The 15,151-nt window shown below is 37.7% G+C and overlaps 1 protein-coding gene across 4 annotated transcripts in view; it reads left to right on the top strand.

The window, feature by feature from the left end:
- Positions 1-14,181, top strand: part of LOC141520965 (RNA-binding motif protein, X-linked 2-like) — a 37,684-nt gene extending 23,503 nt beyond the window's left edge. For 2 of the 4 annotated variants that reach the window (XM_074232969.1, XM_074232970.1), the window contains exon 5: positions 20-2,119. In XM_074232969.1, the coding sequence (XP_074089070.1) occupies positions 70-783 (714 nt within the window). In that variant the 5' untranslated portion in view covers positions 20-69 and the 3' untranslated portion in view covers positions 784-2,119. Of the gene's footprint in view, positions 1-19; positions 2,120-2,461; positions 2,577-3,100; positions 4,866-13,941 lie in introns of those variants that run through there. The other 2 variants (XR_012477813.1, XR_012477812.1) reach the window with 2 other exon arrangements.
- The last annotated feature ends 970 nt before the right edge of the window (positions 14,182-15,151 follow it).

The raw sequence follows: 15,151 nt of genomic DNA, 5'->3' as shown, positions 1-15,151 counted from the left end.
ACTTTCTTATGCTGTGCAGGGTCCTCATTCTAGCCAACACAGAAAGACAACCTTTAGTATTTCCTCAAGATGAATGCCTTGACCAAGGTGAAACTCATCAAGGAGTTGAATGAGCGAGAAGTGACGCTTGGGGTGGCTGACAAGGTGTCCTGGCATGCCCAGTACGAGGACAGTGCTTGGATATTTCTGGGTGGATTCCCATATGAATTGACTGAAGGGGATATCATCTGTGTGTTCTCACAATATGGTGAAATTGTTAACATCAATCTTGTACGAGATAAGAAGACTGGCAAGTCCAAAGGATTCTGTTTTCTTTGCTATGAGGATCAGAGAAGCACAATTTTGGCTGTTGATAATTTTAATGGGATCAAGATAAAAGGAAGAACTATCCGAGTGGACCATGTGGCTGATTATAGGTCCCCCAAGGATTCCAGGAATCTGGATGATGTAACCAGAATGTTCGGAGTAAAGGGTACTAGGGTTCAAAGTCCACTCCCAAGTTCATCTGAATCCTCTGAAAATGAGATGCTTGTGGAAAAGCATAAAACAGACAAAAAGGGAATAAAAAGAAAGAAAAAGTACAAAGATGTTATGATGAATATGGAAAAGTGCTCTAGTCCAGAGCCTCAAGAGAGTCATAAATATTTAACTGGCTCTTGTGTGCTTACCAGAGATCAACTTAAGAAAGCAGAGACTTCAAGGAGGGATTCAAGGAAAAATAAGAAACCCTCAAAAACCAGGAAAGAAAAAAAGAAGGAAAAGAACAAGAATAAAAATAAATAAAATATCAAAAGAACCAATAAATATCCTTAAAAACTATTTTGAAAAAAACCCTATCCTGAAATAGAGAGAGAGAGAGAGAGAGAGAGAGAGAGAGAGAGAGAGAGACTGACTCTTCAGGATAATCAATATTCCTGATGCTCAAGAAACTGACCCAAGCAGTGGCTATTCCTTTAAGAAGAAGAGTGCAGCTTCAACCACTGAGTCTGCTTTTTTATATCAATTTGTGTTTCCCCAAACCCTCATTTTGTTTCCTCCCAAACCCTGGAATGCACCATCAGCTGACCTTCAATCTTATGTTCTCTCAAGGTCAATGTCACAGGAAAACCCCAGTCAGTGAGATCTTCCTGGGATGTGCAGGGAGCATGGGGGCAAGAGAACAAAAATTCACAGAACTTCTTTCAAGAAATAAATTTACCATTGTTTATTCAGAAGCAAGACTGAACAGTTATACTCAAAAGATTACCCACTGCCTTTACAGTGTGCAGAGGAACCAACCCACCTCTATTACAGTAGCCTCACTCCCAATAGAACTGTTCTAAGTGGTTTGAGCCCAGCAGAACTACATGGATGAGGCCTCAGTGCTCCAGCCCTCAAGCTTTTAGGTACAGCAACTGACTTCATCTCAACATAGGAGCTTGGAGACCAGGCACTGCCATCATCATTGGTGATGAGAAAGAGCAGTTAGTTGTATGAATTGTTCCCTACTTTGAACCAATAGGAACTGTATAGCATGGATGTATCCAAGAGAACTGTTGAGCTTGAATCCACTTGACTTCTTCCTGATGTACATCTAACTGTCCTCAAGGTACCTTGTGTCCCACAGAGATATCTTCCTTCCCCCCCCTCCCCCACCCCACTCCTGTAACATTTGACTTATCTCCTGGGAAAATTGGATGACAACTTGAGAGGGAGAGGACTGCTGTATATATAGCAGTTTTTTCTTTTCTCATTTTGTATTTTAAGTTTAAAATTAAAAAAATTACAAAAAACAAAACACTTAGCCGTTTAAGTATTTTGTTTTATATTGAATTTGGAGCAAAATTCAAAATTTTTCACAATCTGTTGGGGAGTGATTTGGGGGGAACTGAAAAGATAAAGAAATTTCAGAAGAGAGTGCTTCGCCACCTTAGAGTCATCAGCTAAGGATCTAGTGCATCGAAGCTGAAGGAAAACCTGTCTTTTCCCACACATCATCCCTGTTCATTCAACTGGCAGCTTTGTAAAGCAAAACTTCAGAATTGTAGGGATGAGATTAGACTTGTAACTTCTCTGAGCTGGGGAAGTCCCAGGTGAAGAAATTCCTTCTAATAAGAATAAATACATTCTCGAACTTTATGGTGTTAGCCTCTTAAAGCCTTCTGGTTAAGAAAGTTTAGGTTCTTTTGTCCAATGTCCATTTTCCTTCTAGCAAATTGTTTTCACTCATTCGGTGGGGTTTGAGTTCACACTTATTTTTCTTGAGTACTAAAATAAACATCTTCCCCTGAGCTAGTCCTTAGTAGGAAATCTTTTTCCTTTATAATTGGAGGGAGGGCAAATTCCTACAAGAAAGGGCTGGTTAAAGTTGGGGACATTTTTGGAGGAGGTTGAATTGAGTTCGGTTTCATTTTTTGAGGAACATACATGCTTCAAAACATTAAAAAAATCAATAACCAAATTTAAAAAATATTGATTGCAGAGTCTCTCCAGCTTCTCCTGCTGCCATGGCAACTAGCTGTTCTGCCTATCTCCAAGGCTGACTATCTGAAGGTTTATTTGGGGGTTCCTAGGTAGCCTTCAATGCGAGGTCGGAGGTGAGTCAAAAGCACTGCTAAAAGCAGCTAAAGTCCAATTAGTTGGGAGGTAAAAGGATGAGAAGTGGGGACAATGATGTGAACTGGCCAAATATTTCTATTAAGTCAGAAAAAGAATAGGAAGATGAGGGGGATTTGCCTTCAGTGACTGAATTTCATTGATGAATCCCTAGAAGTGAAGCAAATGGATGCAATCCAGACCAATAAGAAGAGGAAACTCTTAGGAGAGAACAAAAGCAAGACATATCCCCTCCCAGAAGAGCCAGTTATGACTCCCCAGATTTCTCCTCTCCCAGGAGGGGTCTTCCCTACTGCCCAGAGGTCACTCCTTCCAGGAATAGGCCATCACAACTCCCCAGACTCATTGCCATCCAAAAAGGTCCATCCTAACTGCCTGTATTTAGCTCCTGATTTTTGCCGTTCACTAAAGCTCCTGCTAAGTCCTGTCTCGATTTGAAGGAGAAGGGCAGTACACATGGGGATGAATATTCTCAACATAAAAATGCATCACCTTCCTCTCCTAGGTCAAAGAAACATCTGAATGAATCCAGAGACTCTACCTAGGCATAGGAAATTCCAGACAAAGCACTCAATGAAGGAGTAGAAGCATGATGTAGATTCTTCTCTTCCTGGAAGAGCAAGCAGAAGGCCTCAGACTCAGAACTGTCTCCTCTAACAAATGAGAAACAAGACTCTGATTCTGACCTCTCCCCACCCAGAAGGAAACAGAAAACTAGATCTCCTGATACAGATTTCTTTCTATCCCAACGGAGTCAGCCTCTTGGAGTAAAGATCAGACTTACCTTTTCTGGTGCCCCAACTGGATTTGTGTCTTATATAAAGGGAGAAAAGAAGGAGCTCAGGAGGTTGGACCAAGAAATCATACATTTGGAAACTGAATTCAAATAAAAGGAAAAAAAAAACAAAATGTTGCTGTTAGCTTCCGCCCCCTCTCTGCTATTGAGTCTCATCTCAAAATGTTTTTGATCGCTAGAAACAAATGTATGTATAATCCTTCTTTGAAAATACTTGTCTGGGGTGGGAGGGAACTAGGTGATGCAGTGGATAGAGCACTGGCCCTGGAGTCAGAAGGACCTACATTCAAATGTGACCTCAGACACTTAATAATTACTTAGCTGTGTGACCTTGGGCAAGTTACTTAACCCAATTGCCTTGCAAAAAAAAAAAAGAAAATACTTGTCTCATCCCACCTCTTTTTGCCAAGATAGTCAAACATTAGACTCCTTGCACTTAGGATGGACCTTAGTTTGGTTTGATAATAACTTTCAGAGTTATTTTTCTTTTTAATGTTAGATTCATGATTCTCCTCCTTTCTTCTAAGGTATCCCAAGCATGTTCAAATAATCCCTTTTAAATTTGTTCATGGCACAATAATAACTTATATGCCCATATATAAATCTTTAAATCATTCACCAATTAATGAACATCCATTTTGTTTACAGTTCTTTGTTATAACAAAATCTTTAAACATTTTGAAATGTACAATTACTCTTCTCAAGAATACTGTATATCTATTAAGAAAATCCTGGAAAGACTTACATGAACTGATACTGAGTGAAGTGAGCAGTACCTGGAGAACATTAGCTTCATGGGAGGCATGTATTGCTTTGTTCTTACCATTCCATCTTAAGATGAACTTTCTGAGAGTGAACTGTGCCTGCTGACTGTTTATGAAAAGCAAACCAGTTGATGTTCAACAGCTTTTCAAGTACATATTCTAGAACCTGTTGTGGATGCTCCCCCTGGAATCAAACCTGCAAACCTGTGAGAGTTATGGAACATCCATCAAAGGTGTTAGAGTTACAAAGCACTCTACAAAATTTCAAAAGAATATATCAGTGCTGATTCTCATCTAGTCACCCAGCTATATTTTAAATAAGTAGCCACATCCCTGCTTGAAGTGAGGAGGGACCCATAAGTTTCCTAGGAAGCCCATTCTACTTTCTTGCAGCTTTCATTGTTATTAAACTTAATTTTAAAATTTACAATAATTTTGCTTGGTATTTTAATCCTGGTGTTAGGTCATAGGATGACTTCGAAGCAGCTATGATGTATGCCCAACACTTTTAGATATAAGGAATAGAGTATTTTGGGGACAGCATCAGTGAAACCAAGGCATTAGCATTAATTGTAAAATGTGAAGTTATTTTTAATTTTTTTTTACATTAAATGTATTTCTCCATATTACCCGTTCTCCATTCACATTTCCCAGAACAAATAGACTATCAAAGTCAAACATTCATTCATACTGTTTAAATAAAATTTAAACTTGAGAGATTTTAAAATAATTTCTTTTTCTTTTTTTATCACCAATATTAACAAACATGAACATATTCTTGTGCAAAGAATAACAGAAAATATAGGTCTGTATGTAAAACTGTAATTTTTCAATTGCAGAAAGCTGGGTTATTTCCTAAGTGTATTCCAACTTTAACATGGTAGCCATAACACTAGTCTCTTCTGCTGTATTCCATTCTGAAACTCCTTGTTTTTTTTTCTGTGTATTTAAATTGATTTATTGATGCCTTTTAAAATTTTTTTTTTAATTTAAGGTAGTGGGATCAAGTGACTTGCCCAAGGTCACACAGCTGGGTAATTATTACATGTCTGAGGCCAGATTTGAACTCAGGTACTCCTGATTCCAGAGCCAATGCTCTATCCACTGTGCCACCTAGTTGTCCCCCTCTACCTCCCATGCTTTTTACCCAAAAAATATAATATCACTATTATAAGGGGACAAAAGAGAAAAGCCAATAAAAACACAGTCTTAAAAGAATATGTAAACATTGAAGTTAATGAGTTTGCTTTTAGAAGAGTGTAAGAAAATGAAGTGGAGAAGTATTTTCTCCCCACTTAGAAAGTTCTCCAGGATCCATGTTCTAAGAAATTTTCCCCTCTTATCCTGTCACAAGCCCTTATTCCTCCACCTTCTCTATCCCCTTCAAAAATGCTTCTTCCCTGTCCAGTATTTTTCAGTCGTGTCTGGTTGTTTGTGACTCCTTTGGGGGCTTTTGTTGACAAAATTATTTGAGTGGTTTACCATTTCTTCAACTCATTTTACCATTGAGGAAAATAGTCTCACTAAACTAGGTTAAGTAACTTTCCAGGGTCACACAGCTAATAAGTAGTTTGAATTCAGGTCTTTTTAATTGAAAATTGTGCCATCTAGCTGATCAAAATATGCATAGTCAGTAAAACCTAGGCCAGAGAATGGGCATGTTGGAAAATGCATGACTCTGATTTCATATGTATAATAGGTACTGTATTTATTGCCATTTCAGTGGATGCTAAAAAACTGGATAGGAGAGAATTGTGAACTTAAAATTTAATTGTAAAAGAAAAGAAATGGCTTAACTAACTATATTCATATCATGTGTGGATGGGGGGATTAGTCTTTTGGTTGTTTTTTGTTTGGAGTTTTTTTTAGTGTGTGCTTTATTTCACAGCTACAAAAGACTAAAGTGAAGGACAACTCAACCCTACTATCTGGCCTTTCAAAGATCAGAAGAAACACCAAAGAGACTGCTTTCAGAAAAACCTGAGAAGACTTATTCAGACTGATGAAAAGTGAAGTGAGCAATTACTAGGAGACCACGAGACACAGTAAACAACAAAATTATACACTGAGGAACTTTGTATGACTTAGCTATTCTCTGCAATAAAATGCTGCAAGACAATTCCAAAGAACTCATGCTGAAAGATTCTCCTCAACTTGAGAGAAAGAACTGATGGAATCAAATGTAGATCCAAGCATACTTTTATACATTTTCTTTGTACTCTCAGAATTCTGTGGAGCACTGAGACATTGTTTTTTATTTTATCTATGATTTTATGTTTCCTAATCCATCAAGAGTTATTTCAACTACAACTTTATTTAAGGTTGTATCCCTTTGATGCTTCCCTCTTTCAACTCTAAAATGGCAATTAATCTCATATAGGTTATACAAAAGTTTACTTCTACATAAAATTACTTAATAACTCATTTATATATTTTCCCTTTGTTTTGTTTTTTGTGGGGGGAGATTTGGGGATTTTTTGGTTTGTGCTTTGTTTCACAACAAGAGTTTCAAGTGAATGACATCTTAAGCCCTATGGCCTGAAAAGGACTGTCTGCTTTAAGTGGTCATAAGAAATAACCAGCTATAGGTAGTTGGGCTATATAATGCCCAAAAGTATAGAGGGTGAAGGCCAAGAGAGCAGCCTCCTCCCTGGAGGATGCAGGAGGCATGTCCAGATCAAAGTCTAATCTGCTGTGGGCAGCATGGAAGGATAGGAGGCTATATAGAATGACATCCTCCTGGAGAGGCCTGCAGATGGTAGGGACTGACTAGTCAAAGTCTGACAGAGGAGCAGCTAGATGGTGCAGTGGATAGAGTACCAGCCCTGGAGTCAGGAGTACCTGAGTTCAAATCCGGTCTCAGACACTTCATAATTACCTAGCTGTGTGGTCTTGGCCAAGTCACTTAACCCCATTTGCCTTGCAAAAACCTAAAAAAAAAAAGTCTGACAGCAATTGCTGGAGCCAAGGAGTCAAGCCAAGGTAGGGGTTGCCAAGCTCCTCTGCTCTGAGCATCAGGTTCAGCACCCCTGACAGGTCCCTCCACAAGCCCCAGCATGTATGCATGTGTATTGTGATTTTAATGAGGTTCGGATTCCTTCCTGTAAATGACACTCTCACACAGTTGAAAATGAAAGTATTTTAATAATGCAAGGAATAGATTGCTTACAGTAATATTCTATATAGCAAATAATATGTATATATTATATGTATATATGTATATATGTATATAATACATAATATATATTATATGTATATATATTATATATACTACATATATGTATATATGTATATGAGAAAGGATTATTAATACTATAACAAAAGTAGAAGAGAAAGATAAAGAAAACATCAATTCAGGGGAGCACCAACTCTTAATCGGTTTGGCTGGATAATTCCAGTTCAACAGCCACTAGTCCCGAATGAGAGAGTCAAAGGCAGAATGGTCTTCTCCATGGGTGGGATTACCTTTCTTCTGCTTCTCCTTCTTCATAAAGAATGATTGGAGTCTCAGGATAGTTATTAGGGGAGAACAAAGGTTTGTTGCCAAATTCAATTGGAAAGGATTCCAGAATTCTTATCACGAACATAGGAAGTCAGTGTTATGATGTTTGGAAGATGTCATATAAGGCTGCAAGACACAACATAATTAAAGTCAGTACTGTGAGAATAACCAGTTCTTTTCAGTACTGTTTATGTTCCAAGGAATGGCTAGTTCCTGGGACTCTAAGAATGCAGTCAAATCACATAGGACATGTTCCAGGGGGGAAGGACACATTCTCATACAGGCTCAAGTGAACTTACTCAGAAGAATTTCATTTTCTTATACATTTGGCCTTAAGGTCACAAGAAATGTATGAGGATGGGTCTATGGGAGTAAACTGATTATAACAATTACAAATGCATAATAGGAAGAAAATCATTAACAATAATATAGGAATAGTTAAACTGTTAAAATATTTAGTATAAAGAAGTGTAGGGAAAAGGAAACAATTTGGGTACCAAAGTCAAATTCTTAATAACATCTGTATCAGGGGAAAAGTAAAAATCATCACCCTGCCAGTGTAGGAAAGAGATATTAGTAAAACATCCAGAAAAAGTGGGTTTCTGTGAGACAGAGGCTAAATCAATACTATCATTAGAGGTTAAACAAATGTATTGGGAAGATACTTCATATAACATTGAAAAGTTAGAAAGGATATATAGTTAAGTCACATAGGTTAGAGGAGTGTGAGAGAAGGCAGGGCTCTATCTGCTGGGTCATCATCCCACACACCATACCTTGGTTAGTAAAAGTACAGTCCTGTAAAGTATGAGTTGCATTGTCTTTATCTACATAGTTGCTATATACATGTGGCAAAGCAAAATAATCATGTAACACAAAAGGAATCACATGGAATTGACACAATTTTCCATATATAGACTTGATAATATACTACAGCCCCACTACACCACGTTCAGGTTTGTTTTGCTTCCAATATTTCATCATATTTGGGAGCAGCACGTCCCAGATATGGGTATCTCCTTCTTGTAACCTCTAAGCATTCTCTTTTTGTATTAAAGTGTACATATTTTGCAAAGAACATTTGGTCCATTTAAACAGGGCACTTATCTGGGTATCCATCTGTATATTAGCTAGAATGCTATCATTAAAAACTTGTAAGAATTGGCCTTGGTATTTTAGAGTACGTTGGTGTGGCAGGATCGTTGTGGGCAACCAATTAGCATTAATTGTTAAAGCTTGAGATGCATCCTGCCCAGCACTGCACAGTCTGCTGGCCAAGGTCTCAAGATCTATAGAATTTACTATACCCAAACCTGTTCCAGCTCCACCAAGTAGGGTACATACCAAGCTCTTTTAAATCTATTACAGGGCAATAAAGGTGGGAAGGATACATTATAATAAAGTACAGTTTTATGTTGAGCAATAGATACATTTACACAAGATTTAGGAACTCATACTACTGAAGGTGGAGTCTCTGGTAACAATGATATATATTGTATCCATGTAGTTATGTTACCTATAGTGGAAGCATTAGAGCAGACTAAATACTGGTATCTATTTTTAGTAGTAACATTTATAATATAAGTAGAGTTATCTATATTCCACTGTGTATAATTTTTAATTCTTTTTCCATTGTTGATGGACTACTTTTAATTAATCTGTTACACTGTGAGGCCGGGGATGCAAAGGGAAGAGGAGTAATACAACATGAAATGTTTACTAACAAAGAGATAGTAAAACTTAAGTTCACAGAAGAAGGCCCTTTCAGGATATAGTACAAAGGAGTCTGATAAGATGTAGCATTAGTGATAGTCCAATTAGCAATGTTACAAAAGTTGAGTGCAGGGCAGGTGTAATTTCCCTGTTGTGAAGGAACGATAGATGACCAACATTTCAATTGGATCTTGTTCCCGGAGAATCTCAACCCAGCTCAAGGAGTCCAAGTCTATACTCAGCATAAAACCAGAAACCTATAAAACACTTAATTGTGAATAAAAGTTTGGGTTAGTGGAACATGATGCCAAGTGTCATCTCCTGATTAACAAATAATAGCTGTATTATTATTCCCTTGGGTTATTAATTCAGCTGGCCTAGGAGCTTCTGTAGGGTGTCCTTTTATCCATACTTTGGTTCCTGGGATTATCTTCTCAGGTACCCATTGCATGTCATCTGAGCTACCAAATCCTTGATCCCCTCTAGTAGTCTTATCAGGGGATTGGATTTTTCTGTCCATTGTCCAATGAGGTATGGTAATATAACCATCTGACATATCCCCTCTCCAGTCTTACAGGAGTAGGTTTCAAACACATGGGAATTATGCAAACAAACTTTAATTTCTCCTCTATAATTATCTATTACTCCTCCCAGTACATGTACCTGTACCTTATTGGCCAAGCTGGATCTAGAGAATAGCTGACCATAATATCCAGTAGGTAGTTTGACCCCAGTACTGGTATTACAGGATAATTGGCCTTGAGCTTTTATTTCCATATCATGTACTACATATAAATCATAACTTGCGGACCCAAGTGAGGCCCGCCAAGGTTTCCTGGCATTGTTATGAAATTTCCACCATTGTATGGTAGGAGTGTTAGATGTTTTCCTTATTTGTAAGTTAGGAGTCATCATTCTAGACAATGGAGTACCTTCTCCACCAGCCGATGGTCCATTATTTAACTGTCTCAAAGCTTCAAATAAATTTTCCTTCCATTTCTTTAAGTTATTATCACCCAATTTCTTTAATCTTTCTTTTAACAGGCCATTCATCCTTTCAATGAGGCCTGCCACCTGTGGATAGTAAGGGATATGATATATCCATTCAATATTATTATATTCACAATAAGCATCAATTTCCTTTCCCTTGAAGTGAGTTCCATTGTCACTTTGAATTTGTATAGAGGTTCCATAATATAAGGAAATTATATCAAAAGTCTTACGAGTATTCTTTTGGGTTGCCCATCTATATGGGCAAGCAATTAGTATTCCTGAATAAGTGTCTACACAAGTACAAGCATATCAGCACCCTTGATTTAGAGGTAATGGGCCTATATAATCAATCTGCAAAATTTGGGCAGGCAAAGTGCCTCTAGCCAATTCTCCAGTTACAGTTTGAGGTATGGAGCACTGACTGAAGAGCTGGCATTGGGGTCACTCCTGAGTTATCTGTTTAAAAATATCTAAGGAAATATTAATTCCTCTAGCCAATATTGGCCCACCTGTAAGATGTAAGAACACCATGTATCCATGTAGTTATGTTAACTATAGTGGAAGCATTAGAGCAGACTAAATACTGGTATCTATTTTCAGTAGTAACATTTATATTATAAGTAGAGTTATCTATATTCCACTGTGTATAATTCTTAATTCCCGTTCTGCGGTGATGTGAATCTATTTTCCTAGCGTCAAATCATCCCTATTCTCCAGGGGCATCATTTGCAGGGATTTTCCTTCTACTTTTGAGAGTTCATCAGCTTGGGCATTATACTCACATTCCACCAAATTAGCTTTCACATGGGCATCTACATGAAACACAGACACATTAGTATACTGGACCCAAATACATTTATCTTTCCATATTTCATAAGCCCAAAATTGTTTCCCATAAAAATCCCAATTTTTTGCATGTCACATGGTCATTTAAAGTGGTTAGGCCATTTGCCAGTACCCAGGTATCTGTAAAAAAAAATTACTATGACATTGTCTCCCCTTCTCTTGTTTCAATACTTGACATACAGCCATCAGTTTTGTCCACTGACTGCTTTCCTGTTCTTTCTAAAATATTATTTGTTACAGCCTTCTAATACCTAATTTGTCCTAAATATCTAGCAGAGCCATCCAGTAAACCAAGTGTTTTTCTTTTATTCAGGACTCAAGGCATCATATCCTTGATTCCATTTGACTGGTGAAACTGCCTTCTTGGGGGGAGTGGTCAGTAGAGACTGCACTGAGGTTAATTCAGATACTTTCTCAGGCAGGGGAGAGACACCAGATTCTCCTGGTTTAGTTCTGTTCTGTATGTACCATTTCCATTTAATTATACTGGACTTCTGTGCATGTCCTATCTTATGAGAGATCAGAGTCTCCATTTATCCAGCTCATGATATTTGTTTGGGGCCTTAACAGAACTTCATGATTTAAAGGGAACTGTTCAGTTTCTACTAATGCCCAATATGCAGCTAGCAATTGTTCAAAAGGAATATAGTTCTCTCCCACGGGTAGCAGTCTAATATTAATTTTTTTTAATTGCCCCAATCACTGTTAACACATCTCAATTTAGTACAAATCTGGGTTGCCAATCCCAGAAGAAATTCCATAACTTATTAGTTGATTCATAACTCTCTATGTTCTTTCCTACTTTACATTAATTTTAAAATCAATTTTCAAAACTTCCAAAACCAATATCTTATTTATACAAAGTCAAACTTGCTCATACCTTCATCTGACATACTTTAGCTTCCATAAATTAGAAAGAACCTAACTTTCTCTCTCTTCCTCTTCATTTTGTTTGCACCCCCTTTCATTATTCTCTTCACTGGTCCTTAAATCCAGTATTCAGACTACACAACTTGCATTTTCTCTTAACATACTATTTAAGCATATTTCAGACTTCATTCACCCTTCCTTTCCTCTTCTTTTATTTTAACACATACTGTTCATGACCAGATCCAATGATTTATTTAAAACCTTACTTTTGCCGCTAAATAGGCATAGTTCTATTGACAAGTTCTTGGGCAAGATTTTTCAATGTCCCTAATTCCATTGTATACTTAAAATTTTACAGATTGTAATAGTCTTTGTACTTTTGCAAGAATAATTTCTCATCAGGTAAATTGAGAGTCATCCCCCTTAAAATGTACTAATATGTACTCTGGGAGAAAGGAAACAATCATCACTGAATACTCCTTTTTTTGGTAAGTGACCTACCTTCATCATTATTTTAACTTGTTTTACCTAAATTTCTTTTCCTCCCAAGCCTCTAATTTTAATAGGCATTCCATTTCTAAATATACTATGATTGCCATCCATCAAAGAGGTCTCGCCCCCCAATTTCAAAACAAAACAAAGAAGCAAACAAACTTTAGTAACAGTTGTATATCCATTGTTCCAATTTATAATTAATCTTATGAGAGACCAATAGTTCCTCCGTCTGATCTCCCTTACTGGGGTTTGGTCCCTATCTACTATTCTAAAATGTTCTAATGAGGGATACAAGGAGGGAAGAGGAGGGGAGGAAGGGGGGCTGAGCAGTAGGCTCCACATTCAAGGTAGAAACTTCCTTTATCTCCCATTTTCTTATCCAAAGCTTGACATGCCTTCCCATGCCATTAAAAGAGCCCATCCCCCTTCTGCAAATACCATTCATCACCTTTTCTGTGGTAATTTTACTTAAGCACTCAGGAAGCTGGGGAGGCTTTCCATCTCTCACTCTGCTTCCCCAATCTTCACACCAGTCCGTATTTTGAGACCAAACCTTTGCTAAAGAAGAAAAAGTGGGGGGGGGGGGTGTGCTCCCATCCCAGTACTTCAACAGGGATGGGGATCTCTGCTGTTTTATGAAATAGAGGCATTTGCACAACGAATCCTGTTTGTGATGCCAATTAATGTATTGTGATTTTAATGAGATTCGGGTTCCTTCCTGTAAATGACTCTCTCACACAGTTGAAAATGAAAGTATTTTAATAATGCAAGGAATAGATTGCTTACAATAATATTCCATATAGCAAATAATATATGTATATATATGAGAAAGGATTATTAATACTATAACAAAAGTAGAAGAGAAAGATAAAGTAAACATCACCAATTCAGGGGAGCACCAACTCTTAATCTGTTTGGCTAGATAATTCTGGTTCAACAGCCACGAGTCCTGAATGGGAGAGCCAAAGGCACAATGTCTTCTCCATGGGTGGGATTCCCTTTCTTCTGCTTCTTCTCCTTGATAAAGAATGATTGGAGTCTCAGGATATTTATTAGGGGAGAACAAAGGTTTGTTGCCAAATTCAATTGGAAAGGATCCCAGAATTCTTATCATAAACATAGGAAGTCAGTAAGTGTTATGATGTTAGGAAGATGTCATATGGGGCCACAAGACACAACAAAATTAAGGTCAGTACTGTGAGAATAGCCAGTTATTTTCAGTACTATTTATGTTCCAAGGAATGGCTAGTTCCTGGGACTCTAAGAATGCAGTCAAATCACATAGGACATGTTCCAGGGGGGAAGGACATGTTCTCATACAGGCTCGAGTAAACTTACTCATATAAGAATTTCATTTTCTTATACAGCATGCTAAGGACTGTGAGTCACTGCAAGAGCACTTTGACAGTGGACAGCAGCCCCTCTCCAGAGACAAGCCTCAGCCTCTTCTGCAGCTTCAGAAGCTACTTCCTATTCACCCAAGTTTAAACCTTAGGGTTATCCTTCACTCACTTGCTCAAGTCTCTTGGATTCTACCTACATACTGTTCTTGTATCTCTCCCTTTCACTCACATACCTACCATCCTCATTCAGACCCACATGATTTATGCCAATACTACTGAAATAAACTTCTAAATAATCTCCTTGCCACTTGTTTCTTTGTTTCATTTTAGATCCTCCATTCAGTTGCCAAAATTCAGCCAAAAGATAAGTCTGATTTCTATGACTCCCTTTTCTGGAGACTAAAGGAGAAATTCTTGAGCTAGAAGTCCATCCATCTTTCACATCATCCTTCATTCAATGGTTCAACCAAAGTGGAATACTAGTTCATCCCCTTGTCATCTGCTATTATTCACACAAGCTGTGACCAGAAACCCTGAAGATTTTCCCCTCCCAAACTGATTTAAAAAAACAAAGTAACAAGCCATTCTTTTTCTCATTTTTGCCTAACCTTAATCACTAAATATACATTGCCTCCGTTAAACTGAGATCTAGTAAAGATCGTAGCTTAAAAAGACCAAACCCTCTCACTATATTTGGGGCCAAATTCAGCTGTCCAAATCTGTCTTGCTACTGGATCCAGATGACTACAGAAAAGACAGTGAGGTTGGTGACTTTGCACAATCCTCAATCATTTAAATCCAGTTCACTCAAAAATCATGACATCCCCTTCCTGTCAATCCTTTCCAAAACAAAGAACAAACAACCACAATTTAATAGCCAGTCTCTAAATGTTGGGCATTCCCTTCCTTTCCAATGCTTTGCCACCACAAAAAGAGCTGCCACAAATATTTTTGTTTAAATAGATCTTTCTCCCATCCTGCCTTTTTTTTTAATCTTTTGGAGACACAGACATAGCAGTGGTAAGCAATATCACTTTAAAGAAATAATTTATCTCTTTTTTTCACAAGTAAAAATAAAATTGAAGTGACCTTGACGGAAATCAATACATTTTGTCTTCTCCCCACTCAGGTATGGTTTCAAAATAGAAGAGCGAGACATCACAAACAACCCAAAAAGCGAGCATCTCAAGATTCTACCAGCTCAAGAAAAAGAATACGTCTAGAAAACGGGTCT

The sequence above is a fragment of the Macrotis lagotis genome, chromosome 4 (assembly GCF_037893015.1).
Source record: "Macrotis lagotis isolate mMagLag1 chromosome 4, bilby.v1.9.chrom.fasta, whole genome shotgun sequence".
In the NCBI taxonomy this organism is placed as follows: domain Eukaryota; kingdom Metazoa; phylum Chordata; class Mammalia; order Peramelemorphia; family Peramelidae; genus Macrotis; species Macrotis lagotis.
This window is presented reverse-complemented; position numbering and strand designations above follow the sequence as displayed.